This window comes from Rhodofomes roseus, assembly GCF_022264815.1.
Source record: "Rhodofomes roseus strain CIRM-BRFM 1785 chromosome Unknown C8Q71scaffold_1, whole genome shotgun sequence".
Lineage (NCBI taxonomy): Eukaryota > Fungi > Basidiomycota > Agaricomycetes > Polyporales > Fomitopsidaceae > Rhodofomes > Rhodofomes roseus.
Window position 1 is genome coordinate 948,040 of NW_025952957.1, and position 21,391 is coordinate 969,430.

The 21,391-nt window shown below is 59.0% G+C and overlaps 8 protein-coding genes across 8 annotated transcripts; 2 read left to right on the forward strand and 6 right to left on the reverse strand.

The window, feature by feature from the left end:
• Positions 1–931: 931 nt before the first annotated feature.
• C8Q71DRAFT_697298 (Pkinase-domain-containing protein) lies at positions 932–3,482 on the reverse strand (the record flags this gene model as incomplete). The annotated part of the gene is made up of 8 exons (XM_047919956.1): positions 932–1,590; positions 1,642–2,184; positions 2,234–2,326; positions 2,386–2,404; positions 2,463–2,516; positions 2,584–2,680; positions 3,096–3,387; positions 3,425–3,482. 8 exons carry the CDS (start codon positions 3,480–3,482, stop codon positions 932–934), a joined length of 1,815 nt encoding a protein of 604 aa, XP_047784603.1.
• A 1,372-nt stretch (positions 3,483–4,854) lies between these two features.
• On the reverse strand, positions 4,855–7,022 carry C8Q71DRAFT_730073 (uncharacterized protein; the record flags this gene model as incomplete). Its single annotated transcript, XM_047922071.1, has 5 exons — positions 6,754–7,022; positions 6,585–6,688; positions 6,433–6,519; positions 6,289–6,370; positions 4,855–6,232 (listed from the first exon to the last, which is right to left on the reverse strand). Coding segments are annotated over exons 1-5 (1,616 nt in total), but the record flags the coding sequence as incomplete, so codon positions are not given.
• Positions 7,023–7,156: 134 nt separating this feature from the next.
• Positions 7,157–8,251, reverse strand: C8Q71DRAFT_730074 (uncharacterized protein). Its single transcript, XM_047922072.1, has 4 exons — positions 8,002–8,251; positions 7,830–7,922; positions 7,615–7,761; positions 7,157–7,563 (listed from the first exon to the last, which is right to left on the reverse strand). Exons 1-4 carry the CDS (start codon positions 8,107–8,109, stop codon positions 7,195–7,197), a joined length of 717 nt encoding a protein of 238 aa, XP_047784605.1. The 5' UTR covers positions 8,110–8,251; the 3' UTR covers positions 7,157–7,194.
• A 377-nt stretch (positions 8,252–8,628) lies between these two features.
• C8Q71DRAFT_13856 (MFS general substrate transporter) lies at positions 8,629–11,071 on the reverse strand. Its single transcript, XM_047916531.1, has 11 exons — positions 10,905–11,071; positions 10,641–10,836; positions 10,504–10,590; positions 10,367–10,437; positions 10,216–10,308; positions 10,114–10,162; positions 9,908–10,059; positions 9,661–9,846; positions 9,552–9,611; positions 9,149–9,502; positions 8,629–9,083 (listed from the first exon to the last, which is right to left on the reverse strand). Exons 1-11 carry the CDS (start codon positions 10,918–10,920, stop codon positions 8,839–8,841), a joined length of 1,509 nt encoding a protein of 502 aa, XP_047784606.1. The 5' UTR covers positions 10,921–11,071; the 3' UTR covers positions 8,629–8,838.
• Positions 11,072–13,088: 2,017 nt separating this feature from the next.
• Positions 13,089–13,983, reverse strand: C8Q71DRAFT_844644 (uncharacterized protein; the record flags this gene model as incomplete). The annotated part of the gene is made up of 5 exons (XM_047926594.1): positions 13,819–13,983; positions 13,706–13,769; positions 13,523–13,647; positions 13,351–13,463; positions 13,089–13,306 (listed from the first exon to the last, which is right to left on the reverse strand). The coding sequence occupies exons 1-5, from the start codon at positions 13,851–13,853 to the stop codon at positions 13,089–13,091; spliced, it is 555 nt and encodes a 184-aa protein (XP_047784607.1). The 5' UTR covers positions 13,854–13,983.
• A 133-nt stretch (positions 13,984–14,116) lies between these two features.
• C8Q71DRAFT_852322 (uroporphyrinogen decarboxylase) lies at positions 14,117–15,366 on the forward strand (the record flags this gene model as incomplete). Its single annotated transcript, XM_047926819.1, has 4 exons — positions 14,117–14,171; positions 14,224–14,283; positions 14,340–14,842; positions 14,896–15,366. The coding sequence occupies 4 exons, from the start codon at positions 14,117–14,119 to the stop codon at positions 15,364–15,366; spliced, it is 1,089 nt and encodes a 362-aa protein (XP_047784608.1).
• Positions 15,367–15,698: 332 nt separating this feature from the next.
• C8Q71DRAFT_13884 (tyrosine protein phosphatase) lies at positions 15,699–18,124 on the reverse strand. Its single transcript, XM_047916536.1, has 5 exons — positions 18,020–18,124; positions 17,692–17,950; positions 17,540–17,632; positions 16,887–17,483; positions 15,699–16,833 (listed from the first exon to the last, which is right to left on the reverse strand). Exons 1-5 carry the CDS (start codon positions 18,058–18,060, stop codon positions 15,817–15,819), a joined length of 2,007 nt encoding a protein of 668 aa, XP_047784609.1. The 5' UTR covers positions 18,061–18,124; the 3' UTR covers positions 15,699–15,816.
• A 338-nt stretch (positions 18,125–18,462) lies between these two features.
• C8Q71DRAFT_14006 (apses-domain-containing protein) lies at positions 18,463–21,284 on the forward strand. The gene is made up of 5 exons (XM_047916542.1): positions 18,463–18,809; positions 18,871–18,902; positions 18,956–19,125; positions 19,180–20,996; positions 21,049–21,284. The coding sequence occupies exons 1-5, from the start codon at positions 18,786–18,788 to the stop codon at positions 21,121–21,123; spliced, it is 2,118 nt and encodes a 705-aa protein (XP_047784610.1). The 5' UTR covers positions 18,463–18,785; the 3' UTR covers positions 21,124–21,284.
• Positions 21,285–21,391: the final 107 nt, after the last annotated feature.

Genomic DNA, 21,391 nt, shown 5'->3' on the forward strand with positions numbered 1-21,391 from the left:
AATGAGACGACCTCTAATATCGAAGTCCGAGTACTCGCGTCGACGTCGGTCTGTTCCCTTGTTGAGATTCAGACTTTCGTCCAGGGCGACTACGATTACAGCACACCCTGATACACTCCTCGTACTACCGTATCCAGTCCGCATTTTCCGAGCTACACCAACAAACCTCGCGACAAACCCACGCACTTCGAGTAATAACTGGACTATCATTGACGTCTGACACACGACAGACGTCATAAAATACATACTCTACAAACGAAAGACGAAGAGTCACTGTCATCGTACGCTAAACTGTACTGCATGTACTGTACTGATTGCGAGAGAGAAATGCGTAAGTGCTATAGGACTACGGTAGGGTTACTGACAACAACACATCAGTCTGAATCGGTCCTCCGCCGTCGGGCTTCAAGATGCGACGCGCTATGATACAACAACTGTCCAGGGGTGCACGCGAACGCCAGGCCGATGCGATTCCCGACGAGGCTGACGCGGACACCCACCGTGAGGGTGCATCGCAATCGAAACCGCGCCTACGAGTCGCCCGCGGAGACGCAGCGAGCACTGATATGAACGTCACGGCATAACGGGGAGGCTTGCAGCACGTTGTACGCCTCGACACGAGAGCCTGTGCGGGGGAGGCTTGCAGCTTGATTGACGACGCCGTGTATGATACTACGACAGGAAAAATACGAATGGGACGGGACAGCCACGTCGGGTCGAGGCTTGCGAGACAGTCTGATCGTACAGGAGGGGCCCGGGGAATACACAAGATGGGAGGCGCGTCGGGTCGACGACGGCGGGATGAGGGGTGCGGGCGCGAAAAGAGAACAACAGGCTAGGAGGCGGGACACGATGGGGGGCGAGGCGACAACAAACAGTGGGATATGCACACGACAATGGGGAGGGCGAGGCAAGGAAGCCGAGAGCGAGCCTAATCAATGCGCATCGGGCTCCCCGGCACGTCCACCAGATCCTTCGGCTGCTGGAGGACCCTCCCGAGCGGGCTGCTCATGTCCGCGCCCGCGCCTGCGGTCCGTTGATGTCTCCTCCCCAACAGCGTCGCACCATCCATATCGAGCTCAAACGGGTGCTGCCGGTTGCGCCCCCGGTCCCTCGTGCCCGCCCGCCCATCGTGGGCCTCCGCCACCGCACGCCTCGCCGCTGCCTTCGCGCCTGCGCCGATGCCCGCTTGGCCCGCCGCGGGGGCTGCTGCGTGCGGCTGCTGCCGGCGCGCAATGGTCGGTTGCTCCTCCTCCTCTTCGTCGTCCTCGTTGAGATTGTTGAGGAACCCGCGGTTCGCACCGCCCTTCTGTGCACGTCTCCGCGCGCCCTCCTCCTCCATGCGGTGTACTGCGTACGTGACATCGAACGCCTCCTTAAGCTGCGCGAGCCCCGGTGAGCGCATCCCGTGGGCCTCGCCGATGCGCGCCGCAGCCAGGAGCGGTGAGTCCAGGGGCATGGCATCCGGGAGGGGAGTCGGGGGCGGTGGTGGTGCAGGAGCTGCAGTACACCACGGGTGTGCGAGGAACTCATCGATGGTGAAGCGCTGCGCTGGGTCCACACAGAGAAGGTGCGTAATGAGGTCCTTCGCTACACCGTAGATGAGTATGATGCTGCTGTGAGACAAAACATGGATCGTACCTGATGTACTTATTGAGTCCCACCAAGGGCTCAAGAAGGTATATTGACCTCGCGCGACCTTCTCCGTGAGCACGTTGATGCTCTCGTCGTAGAACGGCGGGAACCCACACAAGAGGGTATACAGGACACATCCAAGCGCCCACATGTCTACACTCTTGCTATACCTCTCGTCCTTCACGATCTCTGGGGCGGTGTACCCTACCGTCCCGCACGGGGTCATCGTCTGCTCGTCCCATACGACCTTGCTCAGGCCAAAGTCCGCAATCTTCACTCGCCCGATGCCGCCGCCACCGACACCCGGGATGAAGTCGCCCTCGTCTTCCTTATCCTCTTCGAACTGCTTCTGGTGTGGGTTCTTACTTGGCACGACGGGGATCCGCTCGAAGAGCAGATTTTCCGGCTTGATATCGCGGTGGACGACACCACGTTCTTCGTGAAGATACCGGATGCCTTGTGCCACCTGCAGAATGACGTGCCGTGCGAGATTCTCGCTGAAGTACGTCAGCTTCACGATCTGATGGAAAAGCTCGCCGCCCTCCAGGACTGGACACCGTCAATGTCGCTGATCGTGCGAGAAACGCAGTGCACTCACGCTCGAGGATAAGGAAGTAGTGTTCTGGTGACTCGAAGAACGCGTAGAGTTTAACTATTGATGGGTGGGTGATACCCCGCATGATCTGCACCTCTGCACGGCGAGACACGCCCATCAGTGCAGTCCCGACCCTCGACCACACCGCCACACACCTTTGAGGATGTTCGCGCGCTACCAGAAAGGCGAACCAGAGTCAGCAACACTATCAGACCACCATTAGGTTAAGCACCTCTGTCACCCGCGGTTTCTTTTTGAACTCGCGGTTCAAATGCTTATCACCAGCCTATGGCGGCGTACGGAGAGGGGGCAATGAATAAAGAAACGGAGTTTGGGGAGAAGTGGGCACTAACCTGTGATGCGCTCAACTCGTACTTCCGAACCACCTTCACCGCGACCCTCTGGCCTGTTCGCAGATCGATGGCCTTGTACACGTTGGAGAACGCGCCGCTGCAGAGTCAAGGTTAGCATTCTGAAGAACAGAATTTGTGCGCGAAGCAGGCGTGCATGCAAACGTGCACTGATAGCTTCTATCGTTGGATTGAGATCCAGAAGGTGTCCATGAGAAGCTGATCGAGATCAACTTTATGTGACCGACCGCTCTAGCCCGAACATCCCGGAAGGCTCAGCACGGCCGTGGCCTGAAAATTTGCCAGAACGCGACGGCATTGCCAATGGGACGCGAGTAAGGAGTGTGCGGGCCAGGTGGCATGGCGGCGACCACCAAAACCGCTGGCCCGGAGGGGAGGGACGACGCGATGGGTGCCCCGCAGTCGACTACATGACACGGTGGAGCTGCAGTGCACATCCGTGACGCGCTTCGACGGCGGGCACGAGGGATACAGAAGGAGCGATGAGGACTCACTCTCCCATCTTGTCGAGCAGCTGGTAGTTCTCGAGGCCCTTGTAGGTGGGCATCCTGCCCTTGGCCTCGCGCTCCTCCTGGACGATGGACTCGATCTGCTCCTTGAACTTGGGGTTGTCCTTGTGCTGGCGCTGGGCCTGCTGCTGGTGTTGCTGCTGCTGCTGCTGCTGGGGCTGTGCGACCGCCGCGTCGCGCTGGCGCTGCGGCTGAGCGGCGGCGGGCTGGTAGTGTGGCTGGGCGTATGGTGCAGCGTCGTCGTGTTGGCGGTGGTTCTTGCCGTGGCGAATGAGATCTGTGAGAGAGCGCGGGTGTGAGCGGGACATGGTCACGGGAGAGGGTGATGGACTCGCTCTTGAATGCGTCGACGACGCCTGTTCCGGACGGCATTTTGGAGGAGATGGAAGGCGTTCGGAGGGCGTCGAAGAGACTAGTGGGTGTATAAGCGAGACCAACCGCCATCCGCCCGAACACCAGCAGCGTCTTCAGGCCCCCCGGAGCGGAGTCTGCCGCGTCAGCCCGCCGACGTCATACCGTCTCCCGGCCCCATCCCTGTCCTCGCCGCCACCGCCCGTCCGCCGCCTGTCTGCCCGTCCTCCTGCACGCCCCGCGTCCGCCGTGCCCTCGCTGCCCGCTGCTGTCCGCGTCGTCGAGCACACGCACGCGGCGCTCGCAACAACGCGTAGACGGACGATGACGCGCACACTCCACAGACGCGTCCACATCCTCGGCGGCTTTCGATCGAACCTGCATGACTTCACTGCGCCCCCGGGCCCTCGTTGGTCCTGTCCCTCCCCATCTGTCCCAGCAGTCTCCCCACCGCCGCCGCACTCCAGCTCCCAAAGGTCTCGCGAGGCCCCGCAGATCTCTATCTCGGACGTATGAGCACGACGACCGTGCCAGCCATCCCTTCTCGTGGCATTCCAGGCAATCGAGGATCCCGGGTGCGTGTTTATGGTAGTCATCATACCCAGAGACAACTTGCTCGTCTCAGGGCCCGTCTAGGCTGCGAATCTGACGGGCCCACCCCCGTGAAGACGGCGCACCATGAGGAGGCCTAGAAGTCCTCGCCGTACCACTCTAGTCTCTCACACCCGGGCCCATGGGTGCACAGCCCCGCATATACAGAAAAGGTACACCACGACTTCATGCTACTTCTGTGCATTCAGCGCCGATTTGCAGGTCCGTAGGCTAGCAAATCATCTCGTTGACGACCGACCCGCCTCGGGCCTCTGCTCCAATGCGTGCTGCCCCTCGTTACAGTCGACTCCAAACCCCACTCAATGGGCAGTGACAGTGACATCGTCAATGCCAGCCTTTCAGTAACTCGCCAAAATCCAGTGCTGCGCGTCATAATCACTATTTGGAGTCAAGGCAGTTCACCGACAGCTCGAGGTGGCATTCATGAACCGGTCCTTGGAACGGGGAAGTGGTTTTCGGCGTCCCATATTCCCGTCGTCCCGCAAAGAAGGTTGGGCCTGACAGTATGTTTCTTCTACCTTTGAAACGTAAGAGTACTGTACATTCCTCGCCCTTATTCATTGCAGTCAGCTGCGCCCTCCCGTGTCGCTAATCAGCTTGGATCTTCGTTGTCATGCTCAGAGGCTGCACGGTCCTTGCGACACTACTTGAATATAATCCCATTTATCTCCAGACTTTCTGCCCGCCAGAGTTCGTTGCAGATCGCGAGCTAGAGCCGCGTGTTCCGATTATGATCGGTGGTGTCCCAAGGACCGGTTGACGATGGAGAAGAACCCGAGAGAGGTAGCGCAACAGCGTCTTACAATAATTTAATGCCGAATGTATAGTACAGATGCCTCAGTCTGAATGACAAAGTGTCTCTAACCCAAGAGTCCGGTCCCAGATTGCTGCTCAATCTCGACCTAGTTCCCGTCCCTGCCCCTACCACCTCGAGCAAGCCTGCTACGCGCCCCATAGCTAATCATCATCGCTCTCCTCACTACTCGAAAACTCATCCTCTTCTCCAAACAACCCCTCATTGCCCGCATCCCCATCCGGCTCTGGGAGCCCCACCGTCTCTTGGACATCGTTGAGCACGTCGGCAAGGAAGTCGTCCTCCTCCTCCGCGTCCTCGCCCTGGAACGGCGTGTCCCCGCCCTGGAACGGCTCGACCGCGACCTCCTCCATATCGAAATCGTCCTCGTCGTCCTCGTCCAGCGGGAGCGCGAGCGGCGGGGACGGCCGGCGCGGGGACGACGTCGGCACGATCTCCTCCATCTCGATGACGCGCAGGGGCGCAGGCGGAGGAGGTGCAACCGCGGGCGTGGGCGCGGACGCGGCTGGCTTGACCTCGATCCAGTCATCGTCAGAGTCTAATGAGACTGCTGCGACGGGGGCTGCCGCAGAGGGAGCGGCGCCGGGGAGCATGACGGGCGCAGAGGAGCCCGGGAACGAGAGCGGGGTCGGCGGCTCTGCCTGCTTCGGCGCCGGCGCCGGAGTGGGCAGGGCAAGCGAGAAGCTCGACCGTTCCCTCTCCTTCTGCTTGGGCATCGCCTGTGGAGGTGGGGACGACGGCCGTGGGCGTTTCGCGGGCTGCGTGGGGCGTGCGAAGTCAATCTCCTCGACGTCGAGGGGCCGTTTCTTGCCTGCGCTCGCGGCCACTTTCGTTTTGGCCTGGAAGGCCGGGGGTGCTTTTGGCTTGGGTACCGACGGCTCTGCTGCCGCGACGGGCCTGACAGGCAGGTTGTTCCCTGGGCGTCGAACCGGGGCAGGCTTCGTCTTCGAGGCAGGCGGCGGCGCAGAGACAGGTTCCGGCCTTGCCTTCTGCTTTTGTTTTGACGCAGCTTCGACCGCCTCCAGGATCTCACCGTCGCTCTCCTCTTCCTCTTCCTTCCTTGCCACGGGCTTGGCAGGTGCTTTGGCCTTTGCGGGCCTAGTGGGCTTAGCCGGCGGCGCGGCCATAGCGGCATTCTTGGCCTTGGTTGTGGCGGCGAGCGGGATGTCCTCGTCGGGCGAGCCGTCGGCGTCGTCGAGCCCAGCGAGAAGCTCGTTCTCGAGGTCGAGGTCGACATCATTCTGTAATTTGCGGGGGGGTGCGAAGGGCTTGGAAGGCCCCGGGCGTGGTGGCGGGGCTATGTGAGACGGTGTGGAAGGTGTACCTGGGCCTGTCGATGCGGCGGCTTGAGAAGACGAGTTAGTATAAATAGCGGATGAGATGTGAAGGCGAGGGACGTACGCGAAGGTGCGTGCCGTGGCGCGTGGGTCTTGCGGTCGAAGTTGAGTCGTAGATACGTGTCTACCTTCTCGAGTGTGTACCGCTGTATGTGGAAATGACGTGTGAGTACGGAAGAGGGAATGTCGAAGCACAGGTTGTGCGTACACCTGTTTCCTCGTCGTAGATCAAGATGCAGTCCCATTCTTTCACGGGCTCCGCTCCGGTCGCGGTAAAGAGGTATCCTTCGTCTAGCTGGCCCGAGAGGGTAGTTGCGTCAGCACTGCCGTCCCGATGCCAGAAGAGATTATAAAACGCACCCTCTCGCTGCCCTTTTCTATGACATACTTATTGACATCTCCCTCTTTCCGCGTCTCGATCGAGCCCACCTTCGTCGGATCGACGGCCTCGGGCTTGAAGTTATCTGCGCCACGGCCAACACAATAATCCATTACCAGCCGCTCTTCCCCGCCGATTCATATCACTCACAGCGGAAGGAGTAGAACTCCTTGTCAGGTATCTTGCTGCTCTTCTGGTGGGCTGGCTCGCCCCTGCGTGCTTTGAGTGCGCGGCCGAGCGACTGGCCGATCTGGACGGAGTGCCGCCCCGGCGGGGGCATCCAGGCGGTGCTCATGCTGACCTGGAGGGCGTGAGCGATGGTGGGCGGGTGGGAAGAGGACGGTGGTGGTGTCTTGGAATAAAGAAGCTGTGAGTGGTGGGCCGCCTGGGCGGTGGCTGGGAAGCCCAGTATGTATTGTCCACGCCCTGCTCTGACCGGGGCGCGATCATGGCAGCACGTGGCCGAGCACACCGGCCGACGCGCTTGTGGCGTTGCTGCGGTGCAGGACACAACGGGCACTGTGTTTTGACCTGACGCGACGGGCCCGAGATGCGAGCGTGTTCCGTTGCTGATGTTCATGCTTTGTTACTCTACAACTTCATCGTATCCAAAATCATCTCCACCTCGACCACCTCCAGGTCCGTCAAGCGCATCCACTCCCTCAACAGCCTCTCGCGGTACTTTGCTTCCAGCCTCGCCATCCGCGCAAAGTCTCCGACGGTTTTGATTCCAGCCCTTCGGAATTCACTTCGCAGAGGTCTGAGGCTCGGCCTGCATGACTTCAAGAACGTCCTGAACGACGGATCCTTCGACCCGGGCGCGTGCAGAACATGACCGGCGGCGGGCGAAATTGCTGTGGCAGATCGGTCTTCTCTGACGCATCTCGGCGATGTCTCAGGATCGGATCGCACTTGTGGGCGAGGCTGACTCGGATTCGGTTGCGATCCCTGGCTTGGAGGCTGCTAGGACGGTCAATGAGGATAGGATGGTACATAGTACATTTGTCTCACCTCATTTGCTTTGCCAGTGCCATCGTGCATGTCACCAAGGTGGCAATCCCGCCGGTTCCGGAGAACTTGCCGGGAGACCCAATCCCGCACATAGATGTCGGCTGGCCAACCATCGACGTAGTATTGCAAGATTGGGTGCTTTCTAACCTATGTGGTGGGTACATACATCAGCAGTGGCTTAAGCTTGCACTATAGGCCTTTAGGCTTGTGCTCACCTCTTGCATGACCCTGTCTATTGCACGGGGACATTGAGTTGAAAAGTACTGGGTCAAGTCCAAGTGCTGTGTTGCTAACTCTCGTAGGAACAGCTGTTGAGAGAGTATATGTGCATGAGATTGAACCCGGTCTATGCCCGGGGACAGCGATCATTAGTACTAGTCGACTCACTGTAGTGGCTCTAAACTGCTCTCGATCCACGTTCATTGCTGTTTGCAATGATGTTGGCTTTGTATTAGGTCTTGGAATGGAGTTGGGAAGCATCTGTGGCGGGGCCATGGTCGTTCAAGGTGGAGGTCAGTGGTAAGGAAGACCGTGAGTGCACAGTAGTGAGCAACGATGATTACATGGATGGCTCATGCCGATGTCCCGTGGGTCGTGCCCATTGTACATGCCAGGTGACAATTCGAGGACCACTGTGGCCCCAGGCTCGCCAATACTCTCAGCGAGCTCATTGGATCATGTAGTGTTCCCGCGATGCCCCCGCGGGCACGCGCACCTCGCGCGTCCTGCGTGATCGTAGCTTGCTATCTGATGTTAGTCACCGTTACTACATCGCTCCGCTCGCCGGTAAGGCTCAGATACGGGGTGACTTATGCGCGCCATTACAGCGTACTCAACTACGGGGTCCGTGCAGTACACGCAGTACTTGTCGCCGTTTCTGCGACTGTCCTGCACTCGGGGGTGTATAGTAGGTCCTTGTGTAGGGTCTGCTCCTAACCCGAGCCTCGCTCTTAGCGGGTTCTGGCCGAACGCGAAGTTTCACAACCCAAATTCAAGCTCATGCTCCCTCGGCGATTGAACGTTGAACCACTTACGTGGTCTATGTCGTCGAAGAATGCATTTGATACAGCTGAGTATTAGCACGAAAACTAAGCTACTGATACATCAATAATCAATAGTGATATGAAGCGGGGGCCTCCATCTATCCTGCCAATCCACGTGTGCACCAGCCCCTCGTGTCTTTTCGTTACAATAGAGCTCAAGATCTAGACCGCTCATCATTCGTCACAAGAAATACCGATAGTCCGGGTTGAGGTCGCCCAGCTTCGTCTTCTCGTCCGCGCTGAGAAGCACCGCGCTCGCCTGGGCCTCCGCGCGGCTGCGTCTCCGGTTCTCCGCGGTGAGGCCGAAGAAGTAGACGACGTCGGCGACGACGGAGAGGCAGATGAAGGCGATGCATATACTGTAGCCCGTGATGTACTTGGGCGCGTCCTTGGAGAGGAAGGCGTACACGGCGATGATGCCGCCGACTGCGCAGAGGACACGCAGCTGGTCAACTACACGTGTGAGGGTGATAGAAAGGACTCAGACGCACTGTTCCCGAATCCAACCTGCCATGCCGTACCGACAGCTCTTCTCTGATGCCCGCCCAAGTTGGTGTTGAACCAACACACGATCATCGGCATCGCCGAGTACGTGCCCATCGCGCTGAGGAAGAGCGCCGCGTACTGGAGCTTCGTGTTGTCGTGCACGACGAGCAGGATGATGAAGCCCGTGAGGGCGACGGCGGTCGGGAGGAGCACGAACGCGAAGCGATGCCGGAGGTGGTCGGACGCGGTCGCGGTGATCATCGCGAGCGCGAAGGCGCAGGCCCATGGTGGAACGGAGAGGAGCTGTGTGCGGATACTGCTGTGGCCGAGACCTTGGATGATGGAGGGGGCGAAGTATGCTGGGGGGACGTAAGTATGTGCGCCGGGCAGAGAAGGATTTGGGCGCACCGTAGCCATATGCTGGGACAATCAGCCCGAAGTACATGAACCCGCCAGCAATGATCTTCCCTGAAGTGCGAGTTAGCACGAGCGTTGGATGAGACTGAACTACACTCACAATCCTTGAAGACATTCAACACGGACCGAGTGGTGAGCGGGTCATGTCTCCTCGACTGGCCGACGTCCGCATGCAACCGCGCCTTCACGAACTCCTTCTCTTCAGGCGTCAACCATGTGACCTCCTCCGGGAAGTCCGAGATGGTGAAGTACAGAACCACCGAGACCACGCACGTCACGGCGCCCTCTATACATAGGCACCTCGATCAGCTACGCGAAGTCACGGAATGAATGCGAGAAGCACGCACCGATGATGAAGATCCATCGCCAGCCGTGGTACCCTCGAAGCCCGTCCATCTTGCCGATGGCGCTGGCGAGCAGACCACCGAAGCCGCCTGCGAGGGTTGTTGACGAGAAGAAGAAGGAGTAGCGCTTTTGCGCCTCTGCACGCTTGTACCACCTGTGAAGCACTGCGTCAGCCGTCAGTTGATGCGGTCGGGACGAGGTCTCTCACATTGCAATGAGGTAAAAACATGCCGGGAATACGCCGCTCTCGACGAGACCTGAAAGAATGTTAACAGAAGGAAAACGAGCGGAATTGGACCGGTGCACTCACCCAGGAAGAACCGGCATGCGATCAATCCGCTGTAGTTTTGTACCAGCCCTTGGCATACGGATACGATGCCGAAGAGGAACATGCACACTGGTACTGTGTGAGGAATATCGTGGTGAGCGATGTTCATCCGGGCCGGCGAGACACTACGTACGCCATACATGCGGTTTGAAATGCTTGAGCAGTGCATTTGAAGGGATTTCAGCAAGGACATACGGGACGAAGCTGCGAAAATCAAATTCGAGCCGCTCAACACCGGGACCCACAGGAACGGCACGGACGAGCACTCACAAGACGACGAGAGCGTTGTTATATTTGTCTCCGGTCAGCTTCAGATCCGTTTTTAGCCCAAAGAGCGCCGCGTTCGATATGTTCACCCTGGTCCGCGTCTTAGCCGCTGGGGTCGCGTACCACCACGAATGACTCACCGATCGAGGAATGCCAACAAGTACAGCACACACAACACGGGCACGACGCGGATGTCGATCTTGCGGAGGACCTTCGCCTCGTTGATGTTGGGGAAGCGGGTCTTGTAGTCGACGTGGAGGTCGGCGTCGGACGCGGCGTCGGAACGGTAGCCATGCTTCTCGGCGTCGCGCGAGGACGCGCCGTCCGATCCTTTCACTGGCAAACGCGACGCGGACCGCGGTCAGTGTCAACGCGTCACGGCGACTCGCACGCGGGCGACTCACGCTCTTCTGCGCTCATGGCGAGGACGGTTCTTGGCTTGGCCGTCGGGCGGAACTGGGGTAGCGGGGCCGGTGTGCGGAGGGAGGGCGAGGGGATTGGACGACGGCCGGGATATGTACCTCCCTCTGAGCGCGAGTCAGGTGGGCCCACCGCCAGCCATGACTCGTGCAGGGGCAGGAAATGCCCAACGGACTGCTCGCCGCACCCACCTGATCAGCCATTTCATTTCTTCCCGTCCGTGATTGGCGTCCCAGCGATCGCCCGCGCCTCTGTTCGCCCCTCTCCCGCCGGCTGCAGTACTTGCCCTGTCCCGAATCCTTGATGGCCACACCACTCACCGCATCTCCCGAGACTCGACCATGCAAGCCCGCTCATGACTCGTTCACAAATAATCGCATGCGTACGGGGCGCAATCTGGGCGCAAATGTGTTCAAACACTTGGCTGAGTCCTCCGGGACGCCCGTCATGCACGGAAATCGCGCTCCATGTTTGACAGTGAAGCCTGTCAGCAGCCGCATCACGCCCGACATGTGTGGATGAACGCCAGACTAGCCTACGACGCGTAACTTCAGACCTACGACTCGGAGGACGACGGCGGAGGTTGCAAGCAGGAGCTTCTAGTAGCTACGTTCAAAGTTGCTGGAGCTCTGGAGCTCCAGCTGGAGCCCGGAGCTGGAGGTGACGGTTCTCGGGGTTTGCCGCCAGGCGTTTCCAGAGCATGCCGCCACAGCGCACTGCCGTCGTCACGCGCGCGTGACGTCTGTGACTCGACCGCGACAAGTTATCCTTTCCCTGCGTACAACTGCACGAAGATGCATAAGTTTTTATGCATACCACCGCTCCTAGGGGCTATTCGTGTATCTGCGAAGGTCTTTTGACAGCAAGCGTCTCACTTTCCCTTCGCAGGTCTGATTACGGGATGCAGCTGACTAAGCAGCAAGACCCTCGCCTGCACAGTACGACATGCTTCACCTGCAGCTTGAAACAGGCCTCCATACACATCTAGCATTTACTTTTACACGTGTACGGTGTCCCATTCACTCTGCATCGCACATCAAGCATGGATTATTTCAATGCGCAGGTACGTCTGGGATAAGCGCCGTTGGCCTAATCGGGTATACCAACGTCATCGGGAGTGTGTAGAACCCGCTGTCGGTATTTGAGGGTCACGGCTTCTGGAGAAAGTACGGACAGACCATCCTCACCCCTTTTTGAAGACATATATAATACAAACCCCTTCCCAGGACGTTGTACAGACCAGTTGGTAGCGCCACAGCTTATGGGATTACCTAAGCGCACTGTGGCGGGAATTTCAGGCGATGCCAGAGCTGTTGCGCGGTTGACGGCGTTTGCCGGGGGCGAGCTCCAGCCTCCAGCCTCTGGAGCTCCAGAGCTCCAGCAACTTTGAACGTAGCTAGTGCGTAGGAGAGCGTCCAACTATCCCCGCGAATCAGCTGCCAATCTGAAATGTCTGAGTAAAACTCTCAGACGTCTCAGACGACTCAATGTTGTATGGCGCTTCGGTCTGATATGCTGGCGTTCGTCAGGTCAATGTTCATGCTACGGCGTTTCGTGGAGGGACATTTAATGTACCGAAGCAACGCGTCGCAAGCATGCTCAATGTACCGGAGAAGCTCAGGCCGACTACCTCGGCTCCTGAGATACCTTCGAGCTTTCAAAGCTGCTATGACGGTGTTATGGAGACCGCACTAGAGTGAACGATCGTAACTCGGATCAGGTACGCACCAACAGCAGGTATACCTGGTAGTCGCCAGTCCCGAACATTCTGAGGATGTAGCTGGCTGAACTGGAATCGACCAGTCATCACATCCGCTGCGGGCGCACAGGAGAACCCGAGGAGGTATATCGTTAAGTCCGCGGAAGGCGGAGAACAAGCTGCAGTCAACATCTTCGAGCGGCCGCAATGTACGGATCCGGATCCTCTAGGCTGCCGCTCACGGAGAATGAACGGCGCATTCATTGATGAACGACCTTGAATGAGGCACAATTTGCACCGCTTGGAGTTTGAGAGCGCGATCGTCGAGTAACGCGCGCAATAAGCGCAGCGTTGCATTGTGCGAGCGCCTTCGCCGTACACGCATACGGCGCATTGCATGATTCGCAAGACACCCGCTAGTAATGTACACCTAAATCATAACATATATGCGCACCAGTGTAAGCAATCCTCAGTCGTCCAACCCGATTTTCGGAGCCACACCCTCGTGCGGGTCCTCGCTCGTAGGCTCGTCGCGTGGGTCGAGGTCCGGCTCGCTCCTAGCGTAGTTGACGAAGCGCACTACGCGCGTCTCGTCGTCTTCCGGGGTGCCCTCGTCCATCGGTGTCTCCTCTTCGATGCCGTCGATGTCCATGCCGTCTACGAACTTCCCTTCTGTGGGAGCAGATACTGGTGAGCGATTATTTTCCATGGATGATGACATGGTGGCGAACCGTTCCTACGATCGTCTTGGAGGATGGTCTTGATCGAGTTGCGTATGCCAGAGGTGAATGTAGGGTCGGTGAATGCCCGGGTCTCGCTCGCCGCTCGTTCTACCAGTGGATACCTGACCTAGCGACATCAGCATCTCCTAGACCTTGTTGGCGTGGTGCAGCTGGTACATACCTGTCAAGCTCCTGCATCAATTCGCGTGTCATGACTGTTTCTGGCACGTAGTGGAGTTTCTGGTCAGACGCGAGCCTTTCTTTGACGATATCCTCTACACGGGACATCAGCGTGTCCATGGCATCCTGAACGTGGGTTACTTTCGTTCATACATGTTACTCCTTGAGAGACGGTGATACTCACGCTGCTCCTAAACTGTGCCAACAACTCCCTCCTCAGCCGGTCAAACTCGCCCGACTTCTTGAACCTAAGCCTCTAGCTCAGTTCGTCAAGAGACCGGTCGAAACGGCACATACTCCTCTACGAGCTGCGCTGGGTCGTCGATAGGCATGGCTCAGACAGTATTGTAGAGCTGGCTAGCTGCAGCTGGCATTTGGAGAAGACGCGACCCGGTCGCTGGAGGGTGGGATGTGTGGCGAGAGCGCGAAGCGAATTTGTCTGCGGGCGCCGGCGATCTTGATCATGCCACTTACGATCGTGGGCGCGTCGCGGCGGCGGGTCGAAGCCTCCTCCCTGCACCCGTGTGCTCTTCGGCCCCGACAGTCAATATATAGCCCACGGTCGGTGTTCTCGCCCACGACGACTCAAGGCACGATGTCGCTCGACTTCCCACCGCTCAAAAACGACCTGCTCCTGCGCGCCGCCCGAGGTAGAGTCTTCGCCTGCTGTGCATCTCCATCTCCGAGACACCTCCCTCACAGGCGAACAGACAGAGCGTGCGCCAGTATGGGTCATGCGCCAGGCAGGACGATATCTTCCTGGTGCGCACTTACCAATGTACAGTATGCTATCCACAGCTAACACCCGCCGTCCCCAGAGTTCCGCGAAGTGCGCGCAAAGCACGGCTTCTTCGACGTCTGCCGCACACCCGAGCTCGCGACGGAGGTAACGCTGCAGCCCATCCGGCGGTACGCAGGCCTGCTCGACGCCGCCATCATCTTCAGCGACATCCTCGTCGTCCCGCAAGCGATGGGCATGACCGTAGAGATGAACCCCGGCCCGCACTTCCCCGAGCCGCTCAACACCCCCGCGGACGTCGCGAAGCTGCGCGCGCACGTCGACGTCGAGCAGGAGCTCGGCTACGTCTTCGCGGCCATCACGCGCGCGAGGCGCGAGCTCGACGGCGCGGTCCCGCTCATTGGCTTCTGCGGCGCGCCCTGGACGCTGTTCTCGTACATGGTCGAGGGCGAGACGAGCAGGACATACACGAAGGCGAAGACGTGGCTGTTCAAGTATCCCGAGGAGAGCAAGGCGCTGCTCATGCGCATCGCGGACGTCTGCGTTGACTTTCTCGTAGGCCAGATCAAGGCAGGCGCACAGGTACGCCCACCTCTCCTCCTCATCACATCCCTGCTTCTCACGACCCGACACAGCTCGTCCAAGTCTTCGACTCATGGGCCGGCGAGCTTGCCCCGCACCACTTCCGCGAGTACGCGCTCCCCGCTCTGAAGCACATCGCCTCTTCGGTGCGCGCCCAGCTCGTGGTACAGAACCTCGCCCCCGTCCCGATGACACTCTTCCCGAAAGGCGCGACCGCGCTGCTCCCCGAGCTCGCGGAGTACGCGGGCTACGACGTCATCGGCATTGACTGGTGCATCGATCCCGTGGACGCGCGCAAGGCCGTCGGCGGCCTGGTCGCGCTCCAGGGTAACCTCGACCCGAACGTGCTGTACGGTGGCCGCGAGGCCATCGAGCGCGAGGTGAAGAGGATGTGTGAACGGTTCAAGGGCGGGAAGGCCCCGAAGGCGTGGATCGCAAACTTAGGGCATGGGATCACGCCGGGTGTGGACCCCGAGGATATGCGGTTCTTCTTGGAGTGTGTGCACAAGTACTCAAAAGCCTAAGGGGGCAATACCGTTGTAGTTGCTTGATGAATTGCTGTTGTCTGTAGACATGTACGAAGAATTTGGAATGCATGTATTGCATAAGCTGCATAAAGTGCCCGTGGACATATGGACGGGCACAGTAGTCAAAAAGAGGGGAGGGTCGTGTATGTATGAAGCCAAGATAGTGCTATGCAAACGATGCTCTGCTATATGCGATGCGGATGAGGCGTGAGATGGTGGAGGATATGGGGACATGCGAGAGGGATGGGGGGAGGGGGGAATGAGGGGATAGGCACGGATAGGACAGAGGACACGATGGTAGCGGATAGCGATAGATATTGACAGTGACAAAATGCAACGGAGATGCAACGACGACGCAAAATCCATCAGATATATACTTGTTGAGAGAGAAACTTCCAGGCCAGCCTGTTTGCTATAAACTTGGGAATTAGTGCCACGAGGGCAACTTCACGCGACAACGTCCGCCGCGCTGAAACTGCTCCGTCGCCTGCGAATCGGCCGCAAGTTCGGGCGTCCTTCCTTCGATACCACCGCCGCAGCGTTCGTCGTCATCCACGCGCCCGCCGCTGCAACGGCTGACTTCGCCGCCGCAATTGCTGCTGCGGGGAGCTCGTTCACGGACGTCGTCGCGTTGTGGTGCGTACGCTTCGCGACAAGGGTCGGGAGGCGCGATGGAATCGGCGACGGTGGGTTCCGCAACTTGCGCGTCGTCGCCGTCGGGGCCGCAGCGCCCTCCTTGACCGCCTCCTTCGTCCCGCGTACGCTCGTCCCGTTCGCGAGACGCGGGATCTTGTTCGGCGCCTGCCCGTTCGCCTTCACGCTCTTCGTCACGGTCAGCGCCGTGGCCGTCCCACCTGTCCTCCGTGCGGCGGCTGCAGCACCCGCCGCAGAGCGTGTCACACGCACCGGACGTTGCTCGGACGCGGTGCCGCGCACACCCGCCGGCCGTGCGCTCGCTGGCTTCGATTTCCGCCTTACAGGCGCGGGCGCCACACCCAGGGCAGGGAGGACGTCGCCCTCTTCTTCCGCATCCGAGTCGGACGCGACACGCTTCGCGATGGGCGTCTTGCGCGGCTGTGCGGGCGGCGCGATCTCGCGTGCTTGCGCTTGGGCGCGAGCGATGTGCTTGCTGGGTGTAACAGGGGGGACTGGGACGGGGGTGAATGGTACCGCAGCAGGCCCATCGCTGACGTCCATCCGGTCGTCTTCTGCTGGTGGCGTTGCGGGCACAACAAGCGCTGTGGCCGCTGCTGCGCTCATATCGCGGATGCGCTTCACCTCGTCGTACGCCGACCACTTACACCACTCCAGCTGCTTGAGGTACATGTATTGTTGCTGAGGCCCGACGACGCATCCCGGTCGCGCTATCCGCATGAAGGCAATGGCCTCGGACGCTGTGAAGCCGTACTTCCAAATCAGATAGGCGCCGACCAGCGTCCCCGTACGGCCGAGCCCTGCTTTGCACTGTTCGCGGCATGGCATGAGGTTAGACAAACCGTTGGGACCGGCGTACTTACGTGAACGGCGACTACGCCTCCGTCCTCCACCACTTCGTCTGCCATGTCGATGAACTTCCTCACGATCTCGTCCGTCGGATTCGTGCCGTCGTCGTAATAGAGCTCTTGATGTTGGATGCCCCGTTCCATGAAGTGCTGCCGGTCATAAAGCGCGTTGTTCAGTCGTACCACTAGCCTGACGTTGGACTTCTCGAAGTAGTCCAAGCAGTTGAGGAACGGCGTAGGCAGTTTCCTCTGCAAAGCATGATCTCGCGTTGACTTCGCAGGCGACACAGGCGCGTCTGCCTTTGCCTGTTCTATCTTCTCCCTCTCCCTCTTGATCCATACGGGGTCCACGGGTGACGCGAAGGCAATGAAGTTTGGCGTCAGCCAGTTCCAGTCGCCGTTCTCCACCTTCTCATAGTATTCGTATTCTTCGACGTCGAAATCGTTCATGTCGCACAACCCGTTCTGCATGGCCTTGTAGATGCCCCATAGACAGTCCTGGATGCTGAGGTTGAAGTCCGACCGACCTCGCCCGGCGTCACGGAACGGCATGAATTCGATTTCTGCGATTGGATGGAATGCCTCCCATGGTGGCCGCTGCTGTACAATCATCTGCACGGAGAGGTCGCGTGAGAGAACATGGGCGCATCATTGGCGGTGCCACTTACGACATAGAGTGCCATGAGCAATGCCGCATTGGCCTTCCTACGCGGGTCATTCGAGGAGTAGAGAACGAGGCGGTGTGATAATAGTGTTTGGTCCTATGTAGAAAGAAGATGGAGCTAAACAGACGCGCGAGTGGCAGCATAGGGCATCATACCTGGAGAAGTTCATGTATTAGGATACATGCCTTGTACACCATTGATAGGTTGAGTGGACCCCAGTCTTGGAAGAAGGATAGATACAGCAGTTGGTCGTCGATCGTGAAGTAGTAGTACTTCGCATCATCGTCGGGGGTGACGGAGGATGACGATCCTGCAGACGTTCCGCGTATCCGAGGCGCATAATCTGGGCCAGCTGCGAGGCGATTCAGCACCTCCGATCGTGGTGGCGGGTTGGGGAAGGACGTGAAGTAGAGCCTGCGCGACGCGGTTCAGGTTGATATCCAGGGCGCTCTGTGCCACGCCAACATGGGAAACTGTACGCACCTTCCACCGAAGTGGCAGAGCGGCTCACATGCAAGAGCCATCGTGCAAGACGAGCAGAACCAGCGAGATCAGTGGACGGAGGACGAGCGTGGTGGACGTCGTGGCTCAGGAGCAGTTCGCCCCAGAGGCCCGCGAGTAGCGGACCTCGCCCCACGTGACCGACACGCGGCGTCCGACCCGTTGACGCGCGACCACCCCGTGATCGTGGCAGCGCCAGTTCCCAAATGTGGCCCCGCATTGGACGCGCCTCGGTTCCGCTCGTCGGCGGCGGGGCAAAGGAACGATATTTTCGTTACTCAGTTCATCTGAAAACGCTCGAGGAGAGAGGAGGGAGGTTTGCTGGAGCGTACCGACGGTCCGGCTTGACGCGGGGTCGAGAGAAGACGCGCCGAGACGCGCTCAGGCGGAACGCCTTGTGGAAGGAGGCGCCTGACATTTGGCTCAGAGCGTGGCCATTTCCATCTGCCATTTCCATCTGCACGTCGCCTCGTCCGCCTACATCCAAACCTCCCTCCGCCTTGATCCCGCGTCGCAGCAGCGTCGCCGGTGAATCCGCTGCTTTCAGTTCGGACGGTCACAGACACGACCAGCACGTGGACTGTGGCGGGCGTCGGAGACGCGGCGCGTTTGTCATTTGCGGTTTACGCGTCAACGGATACACCTTTCCCGCTCTCGCAGCCCCTCTCCGCTCCAGTGCGCAGGACGTCGCTGAATTCCTCCCTTACCACCGTCGTCACGCACCAGAACGCCTCTCCCGATACCCAATATGCCAGAACATCAGATATTCAAGGTATGCTGCCCTGTTCTCAGACGCATCTCAATGGATGGCTTCTGACTGCGCAAAACCATAGGCTACATACAGTGGCATCCCTGTATACGAAATGTAAGCCACAGAAACGCGTTTCACGCGCTGTTGCTCAACCCCATCCCCCCTAGGATGACCAAAGGAGTCGCCGTGATGCGGAGGCGCTCCGACGGCTGGTTAAACGCGACTCAGATCCTCAAGGTTGCCGGGTTCGATAAGCCTCAACGCACCCGGATCTTAGAGCGCGAAGTGCAGAAGGGAGAGCATGAGAAGGTGCAAGGAGGATACGGAAAGTATCAAGGTACGTCTTGATATCTGGTCTGCATATCCACCCCCGTCATACGATGCCGTGTAGGGACCTGGATCCCCATCGAGCGAGGCCTTGATCTTGCGCGAACATACAATTGCGAACATAACATCCGGGCAATTGTCGAGTTCCAGCCGGAGGCGAAGAGCCCGCCTCTAGCACCCAAGCACCTTGTCACGTCGGCAGCCTCTAAACCAAACTCACGCAGAGGAGACGCAGGAGGCTCGACAATCAGCACGCGCTCCTCTCGAAAGCGGGAGCAGCAAGTTGAGGGGTCTGAAATCGAAACATTCTCCACACGGGGTACCGAAGATGGTACCATGACACCGTCTCCGTCCCGTTCCAGCACTTCACGCACGCCCTCGCCACTGGGCAGTCCTGGGCCGTCGGCGCTCCACTCAAACGGCGTAGATGACGAGTACCAGTCGCCCCTAGGGAACCCGCGCAAGCGCAAGCACCGTGCGCAGCACGATGAATCCGATGAGGAGATGCAGGAGAATGGCGAGCACGATCCGTCGATCTACGGCGACCAAATCCTCGAGTACTTCATCTCGGACACGAATCAAATACCGGAGATCCTCATCAGCCCTCCGCAAGACTTCGACCCGGACATGGCGATTGACGACGACGGCCATACCGCGCTGCACTGGGCAGCAGCCATGGGTCGCATCCGGATCGTGAAGCTGCTCATTAGCGCAGGAGCGGACATATTCAAGGTCAACAAAGCGGGGCAGACGGCGCTGATGCGCAGCGTCATGTTCGCGAATAACTACGACGTACGCAAGTTCGCCGAGCTCTATGAACTCCTGCACCGTTCCACGCTAAACATCGACAACTCCAACCGGACAATCTTCCACCATATTGTCGATCTGGCGATGTCGAAGACTAAGACACATGCAGCGCGATACTACTTGGAGACGGTGCTCTCCCGTCTCAGCGACTATCCCACCGAGCTCAAGGATATCATCAACTTCCAGGACGAGGAGGGGGAGACTGCGCTGACGATGGCTGCGCGGTGTCGAAGTAAGCGACTGGTCAAGACGCTCATCGATTACCAGGCAGACCCCAAGATTCCGAACCGAGACGGAAAGAGCGCGGAGGACTACATACTTGAGGACGAGAGACTCCGTCAGTCACCTGTTTTAGGGTCAAGACCCCTCGGCGGGCCATTCCGCAGCTCGCAAGGGGCATTCCCCCAAACAAGTTACACCATCGGACTTGGTCACCATGATCGTGCGCCGTTACACCATTCGGCCACGGGGCAGAAGGCGGCTACACGATGCGTGACCGACGTGGCAATGATGCTCGAGAGCTTAGCGGCTGCATTCGACACGGAGCTGCGCGAGAAGGAGCGCGACCTGACTCAGGCGAACGCATTGCTGAACAATATCCAGGCGGAGATCCTCGAAAGCCAACGCGCTGTGAGCCACTTGAAGGTGCAATCGCAGGGGCTACCCCAAGCCAAGCAGCAACTCGCAGCGCTTGAGGAGGAGCTCCGCAACAAGATGGGCAAGCGGTACCGTCTCGGGTGGGAGAAGTGGTCGAAGGACGAGGAGGAGCGCGAGAGGGCGATCCGAAGCATGCACGGCGGGGGCCTGCCCGCAGACGAGGACGTTGTGGACTTGCTCGCGCTGCAGTCGGGCGTGCCGGCTGATGCAGAGGCCATTCGCGCGGAGTGCGAACGACTACGAGAAGACCTCGCGATACACAAAAGGAGGAGGAAAGACAAGTTTGAGGAGTTGGTGAAGTTCCAGGCGGAGGCGGGCACAGGTGGGCATATGGCGGAGTACCGTCGGCTTATTGGCGCTGGCTGTGGTGGTGTTCCGCCAGGAGAGGTGGACAATGTACTGGGCATGCTTCTTGAGGTATGTCCGCGCTTGACCTGACATATAACAACTTCTGACTGTAGCTTCGCAGACACTCGAAGCTGAAGAGCCCAGCTCGTCCTCAGCAGCATGGAGTGGCTCCGGGCGACCACCAGCACCCAGCTAGTGTTCCGTCGTCTGTAGTGAAGGACAAGTCATTTTGCTATGTTCGGGCTGTTGTATCTATTCATGTTCAGTTTTGTCTTGTACTAATACTCGTAATGTTGCTCCCCGTCGCCGCCTGTCTCAGTAGTTATGAGCTCTTTATGCATATCATCATCACCCGGACTCCGGAGTCTGAGTCGCGTTAGCACATTATTGGCACGTGGTCGTGTACACGAGCGCGTCTCGATCGTCGCGCGGCGGGCGGCTATGCACACTTGCCACGCTTACTG